The sequence below is a fragment of the Calliphora vicina genome, chromosome 3 (genome assembly GCF_958450345.1).
Source record: "Calliphora vicina chromosome 3, idCalVici1.1, whole genome shotgun sequence".
NCBI classification, from domain to species: Eukaryota; Metazoa; Arthropoda; class Insecta; order Diptera; family Calliphoridae; genus Calliphora; species Calliphora vicina.
This window is the reverse complement of record NC_088782.1, coordinates 1,114,571-1,121,635: the sequence shown is the minus strand read 5'-3', so window position 1 is coordinate 1,121,635 and position 7,065 is coordinate 1,114,571. Positions and strand designations below refer to the sequence as shown.

At 30.8% G+C, this 7,065-nt stretch overlaps 1 protein-coding gene across 1 annotated transcript; it reads left to right on the top strand.

The window, feature by feature from the left end:
* Window positions 1–611: 611 nt before the first annotated feature.
* LOC135954915 (uncharacterized) lies at window positions 612–4,061 on the top strand. The gene is made up of 5 exons (XM_065505159.1): window positions 612–747; window positions 835–1,605; window positions 1,662–2,357; window positions 2,425–2,554; window positions 2,631–4,061. Exons 2-5 carry the CDS (start codon window positions 928–930, stop codon window positions 3,287–3,289), a joined length of 2,163 nt encoding a protein of 720 aa, XP_065361231.1. The 5' UTR covers window positions 612–747; window positions 835–927; the 3' UTR covers window positions 3,290–4,061.
* The last annotated feature ends 3,004 nt before the right edge of the window (window positions 4,062–7,065 follow it).

Genomic DNA, 7,065 nt, shown 5'->3' with positions numbered 1-7,065 from the left:
AAAATAATAATGCATCCACAACAAAGGTGAAGGGTATATAAGATTCGGCATAGCCGAATATAGCACTCTTACTTGTTTAATTTTATAATTTTTAATTATTTAATTCAAAAAATGCAAAATTTTCAGTTTGCTAACAGTCGCCAATGAAGTACTGTATAAACTTAGTTTTATACAAAGTTGTCTTTAGGTACTAAAATTTAAATACCACAATTGACAACATGGGATCAAGGCTCAAGACTAATTCATTTAAGGTGCGAGCGATTCTACAACAAGTACAACATTTACAAAAACCACACGCAATTTATTTATGTTGGCTGTGTGCCTTTTGTTTTTACACGCAACAACAAACACTAGTGAATTTGGCAGTTCGAGCCTCCAAATAAGTGATGAAAAAATAAAAGCTGTACTATCGACACCACCTTAAAATAAATACGCCTTGGCTGTCTCGGGGCCAACCAAAATACATATAACATCAACTGTAAATAAAATCATACTAATTTAAACAGTCCTGGCATATTCCGCTGACTATTTTCTGCTTTATATGTTTTCTGACATCTATCTGTCAAAGTTTGTTTACATTTGCTTGTTAATTTAAATATGAAGTTTTTGTTTCTTTTAATTAGCAAATTAAAACAATGGAAAAGTGATTAAATTTGCCAGCCATTATTCTTCATCTAAAACTCGTCTACGACAAGGCGATAGTGCAAATTATATTTGATAACAATATTACGTGTTTACACCTACGAGGTAATAGTTTCATATAACTAAAGATATCTACGTCTCCTTAAAATTTGTTTTGATTTTTTTTACATATTTTGGAAATACGTCGAACAGCGCCAAATAAAATAACGCGCGCTGGTCGTGCTTTAAAGAAAGTTGTGAAAAAATACCAACAAAAGTAGCAACAGTAGATAACACAAAACTAAAATGTTGCATGAAGAAGGCAATCTCCAACCTAATGAAAATAAACCAGAAAGCTTGGAAAATGAAGAAAGTGCACCAAATGCAGATAAGGAAATAGAGCAACCTGCAGTAAATGAACCTATGGATGTTGGAATTGTTGAAGAAAATGAAGAATCTTTTCCAAGAAAAAAACAAAAATTTAATGAAAATGAACAGGGTGATGAAGAAAATATTGAATCAACTGTGAAAAAGCCGGATGAGGAGCAACTGGTTAAGGTATCAGAAAAGAAAACTGAAACAGATGTAGATACAGATAAAAACTCAAAAAATACTGCCACAAAAAATAAAAGTATTTCTTTGAAATCGCAAAATATCACTAAAGAGTCTGCAGAGGCCGCATCCATGGTGGGCAGTAATTTACCGAAACAATTGCTAACAGTCATTTCCAACTTGTACTTGAATGTGGGTGAACGCTTGCATTTAGATTTCCCTCCAAGATGTCTTGATGATTTGGCTTTTTGCCATCGTCATCATTACCGTTCGGAGCTACCAGATGCTCCTGCAGCTTCACAAACACACAGTTTACGTAGTGCCCTGCAACATTATCGCTATGTGCTATTTATTAATACCACCACAGACATGTGCCATCGTGGTGAGTTTCCCGGCAAAGGAATTTTTACAAAAATTATAGAATTAGTTCTGGTAGGTATTTAAAGATGTTTAAAGTAAAATTTATGTAAATAAATTGCCCTCCTTAGAGTATAAACTACGCCACCGAACAGCACAAAGACAATATTTCCATCCATCAGCAATCATATCACAAGTCTATAGCATTATTTTCCATGGTGGTACGAACATTTCCACCTTGTTGGCATAAAATGCGTCCCTATTATGTGGGCTTTTTAGAATACGGCTTAGATTCAACAAAACTCAAATCTAATAAAGACGAAGCTCTTTCAAAATCAGCGAAAATCTTTGATATACTATTAGATTTATTGGAGGAGACATTAAAGAACTCAAGACATGAAGATATAACAACTTCAAAAAGTGAAACGTTACAATTGCCCCAAAATGTAAATTTAGATGCTACATCACCGCTGCCCAACACAGAGTTGAGTATGTGTAGTGATTATTGGAATCAAAATGAATACGAGGAAAGAGAAAGACAAAAGCAAACATTTGATGCCTTACCCATGGATCAGAAGCTGGAGAGAATTTTCATGGCTCTAAGATTGTTACTGCAGATATTGGAAAATGATTTGGCCATGTGGATGTTGCATCACAATAAGAAAACCAAAGAATGGATATTTTGTGCAGAAAATCGGCCATTAATAGTAGTGCTTTGTGATTTGACGCAATACACCAGAATGACCCGAGTGGCAAGAAGAATCTTTAGCATTTACAGTGAGGCTGCTGCTAAGGGCTTGTGTAAGAAACGTTTAAGAGTTTTAGAGGTAAATTATTGCAGTTTATACATAAATTATTGCAGTTTTTACATAATATATTTTCTATTATATAAAGCGTTTTATATCCTTGTTAATGGTGGCCAGCAACACTGCGGATATGGAAAATACTGCCATTGGTGTCAAATATCCCTTCTTAGGAGAGCAAACTAAAACATTAATACAAGAATTCTTTAAAATTTTCAAAGGTACATATATTAGAATACAAAAATGCATAATATGTATATTTATTCGTCAAAAACTTAACTTTTATTTCCATTACAGCCCACAATCGTGAAGAAATTTCCAAGTATATGGAAACCATCGAACTTTTACGTATACCCTATGTTCGCTATGAATTTATTGATAACGTTTTAATCATGTTTCAATTCACAAATACCGAACCGCTAACTCCTCAAAAGATAGCTTTGGATATAGCCAAAAAACGTTGGCTGAAATATAAACCAGCTGCTGAACTTACAGCAGGCGCTGATGATATCTCGCGCGAACAGTACTTACATTTACTGCTGGATGCCTTGCGCATGTATTGCGAATTTCATGGTTCGAAAACGTTTTTGCATGTCATCACTGATATCAAGAAAATTTCGCCTTTAACTACCACCAATGATTCGGTTCATCGTTGGCCAACTCATGGCAGTGGTGTGTTGGTTCTAAGCAAAATGGCAAAAGATATTGATGTGTTACGTTCTAAACTGAAGGTCACCGTAAGAATGTCAAAACCCAAAGTAGATTTACCTTTGGCCGATATCTGTATTGATGAGGCTATTATTTTAAAATATCGCACCGATTTGAAATTTATTGTAAGTCTGCAAAATGTTTTGCTTAAACAAAAAGAAACATATCCCGATGTCGACTTCACCGAATGGATGGAATTTCTAAAGGAGTTTTCTCCAAAAAAGTTGTCGAAAGAAGAAACCAACTAAAATATTTTTAAAGTAACAGTATGATTAATTGAATCTATTTATTATACCCTTCACCATGAGTGGCAAGGGTATATATAAGGTTGTCATTCCGTTTGTAATTTCTACATTTTTCATTTACGACCCCATAAAGTATGTATATTCTGGATCGTTATAGATAGCGGAGTCGATATAGCCATGTACGTCTGTCCGTCTGTGTGTTGAAATCAACTTTCCAAATCCCCTAAATAACTTACAATCATGATTGATACATCAAAATCTCCAGAATTCTTCCGGCTCGGTTGCTATTTAAATTTTAAAATCGAGAAAATCGGTCCACAAATCGGTCACAAACACACAACAACAACATTCTACAATGTGGAATGGATGAAATGAGAATAACAAATCAAACACACGCATGCATAATTTGTATATGGTTGAGTGTGTTTCGTTTATTTTTTATTTTTGTTGGTGTTATTTTTTTAACATACAATTGTGCAAGACTTGTTTTCTTTATTTGGTTAGTTTTGACTGAGCATTCGTAGTGTAAGTACGTATCTTTGGTGAAGGGTATATAAGATTCGGCACAGCCGAATATAGCTCTGTTACTTGTTTTTGTTTAATTTTTCTAAGTTTAGGATGCAGCTTTTTTGAATTTATATCTATGTATATCCTTTCAATTTATTGTCTGTAATTGAATTCGAAATCACCACGTTGTCTGTACTCAGTTTTTATTTTTATAATAAATTACTAGTTTATTTATAATAAATTATAATGTAAAATTTTGGATTTCAGATATGCATGTAATTTTATGATTTTTTGGTATCAAGTTGTAATGGGTAATCGATGTCAGAAAGTGTTTATACATATTTCATATTTAAACATTTATTGGTAAATGAAATAGAAAAACTATTTTTAATTGGATTTTTTAAATTTATGTTTTTTTTTTGAAAATATTGCTACTTTGACTCTAAAAACGAAGCATTAACAAAACGTTATCCGATTTCGATTAAATTTTCAGCATATAATTTTTAGATGAAAAAAAAAATATTAGACCTTGGAAGGATCATTGAAAATCGCAAAAGCAAAAAATTAAGGCCACACTAATGTATATACATATTTCCTCAGACCATACATATAATGACCTAAATTTTCCTCTGTTGTTCGTGGAAATTTTAAAAACAAAAAGAAATATAACTACGTTTTCTTTTTCAGAAAAAAATAAAACTTTTCTTAAAAAAAAAAATGTCTTGAGTTCTAAAAAGCAACAGTGAAACATATGATGCGCAAAAACACATTAAACAAGCATCACAAAAATGGCTGATTTGCATGAGCATCGCAAACTAATCACAGTTGCGCATCAAATGCAGCGCAGTGATGCATTTCCGAAAAGGCCCATCGTTTTACTTTAAAACTGTTTTAGTAAAACCTCTCAAATGAAAACTCCAGTAATGCAAGTATTTTTTTTTATAATTGCCATCATCAGTATAGAATTTTATTCAACAATTTCATTTATTTTCTTATTAATTTCTGTTTTCGTTATTTATAATATTCGTTTGATATTTTTGAGTTTTTATACCTTCCTAAAAAGGTACAGTTTCTTTATTTATAATTGTTTACTTTTTGTTTTAATCATCACTAACAAAATATAATAATCATTATACATACCATACATTAAATAAATAAATATATTATATACTTATACAATTACATACATACATATGTATATTATTACAATAATAAATATATACTCGTAATATAATGTATAATATTAGTTATTATTGCCCAATTCACAACTGGTGTTGTAGCGTTGTATCGTTGTATGTCGTAATTTTTTTTATTAATGTTTTGTTTTTGTTTCGAAAAATTTGTTTGAAAAATATTTACGACATACAACGATACAACGCTACAACACCAGTTGTGAATTGGGCATATATCATTATTGTTATTAATAATTTCGTTTTGTTTTGTTTTGTTTTTTTTTTTTAATTTTTAATATTTATTTCTCAATCATACATACAATATACGAGTGTAGTTTACATATAAACATATTTATTGTTGTTGTATATATAGATATATATATTGTATAATTAAATTGTGTTTTAGTTTTAATCCTTCTTATACCAAGTGATTATTATTTAAATTTTTGTTTTACCTGTTTTTTCACATTTATACAGCAAAAACTACATTTACGTATGGTTTTTGTAGGTGTTTATTTTATTTGTAAATGCTTAATTACTAATCTCACTACGTGTTTTTTGTATTTTATATACCACTTCTTTTAAATACAAAAAAAAATCTATAGAAAATGTTGATTTTTCTTGGTTTGTCTTCTTTAACTACAAAAATAAATACATTTATAACAATTCTTGTTTTTAATGTTTTCATGGGTTTTTGTATAAAAAATCAAGGGAAAATTTAAAAAAAAATGCCAAAAGCAGTTTCAACATTTAAATGGCCCTGTAATATTTGTTTTTATTTTTATATTTAAATGTGCAAAATTTTCTGTTTAGAACTGAAAATAATTATTTAGCTGTTTTGCGATTGCACTCAGTTTTGATCTGGATTTTTAATCTAAAGCAATTCAATTTGAATAAAATATGTCGTTTATTATTCTAGTCAAACATATGTTAACTCCTTTAAAAATGTATTTATCAGGCATGTCACCCATTTCGTTCGGAATGGTTTCAATTCCGTTTTTATAATTTCGATGGAATTAATTTTAGGTTCGTTATATATCGTTTGATTTTGTTACCTCCCAAAAGTTTCCGATTTGAATTAGAGAATAACTAACCGTTTGTAACGTGTTAGTGATTTGTAGCTGTTCTGCTGTAATCTCGATTCCGATATATCTCGATTCCTAGACCTGACCCAGCGAAACGCCGGGACATGTGTAGCTTTTTTTACGTATCTAACATTTCCCGTTGGGCAGAACCCCTGCCGATCACTGACCCTACTATTTGTCGCATAGTGTTGTTTTCAAATTAATATCCACGAGTAAAAATTATCAAATAATTTTAAAGAGGGCGCTGCAGAAAAATCTCCAAATGGGTGGGTGTTGCCCACTTCGTTTCGGATTATGGCGAATAATGATTTTTGGCCGAATACTAATACAATTTGAAATATTATGTTCTTAAAGGAATTATTAGGAGGCTTAACAATACAACTTCTAAAAATATTCATATTTACAAAAATAATGGCAATAAAACTGGTTTAAATTTGTTTCATTCTGATTTGAAAAATTTCAGTTCAGATTTAACCAAGTCGGACGTCTTAAGTCTTTTCATAGAGGTATGCCCATTATTGAATTTTACCGATTTGTTTTTTGTTTTATATATTTCATAAAGCATAAGATTATGTATTCATTTCAAAAAAAATGGAAAACTACATTCTGATTTGTTTACACTTTTAGACAACAAACACAATGAAAAACAAAATAAAACTTTTTGTGGAATTTTACCCTTAGTATAGTTTTAGCATTCGAAATGAAAACTGTATGGCATCAAATTCACTAAAAGATCGTTAATAAACGATCTAAATAACATAGATCGTCATTAAGGACAAGTATCTGTGATCACTCATATTTCCCATCAAATACCAAATATTGATATGAAAAATCTAAAATCACTCATAGATCGTTATTAAGAGGAAAAAGGACAATATTCCGTGATCACTCATATTTCCCACCAAATATCGATATCTATATGAAAAATCTAAAATCACTCATAGATCATTATTAAGAGGTCCTCGACGAAAAAGGACAATATTCTGTGATCACTCATATTTCCCACCAAATTATC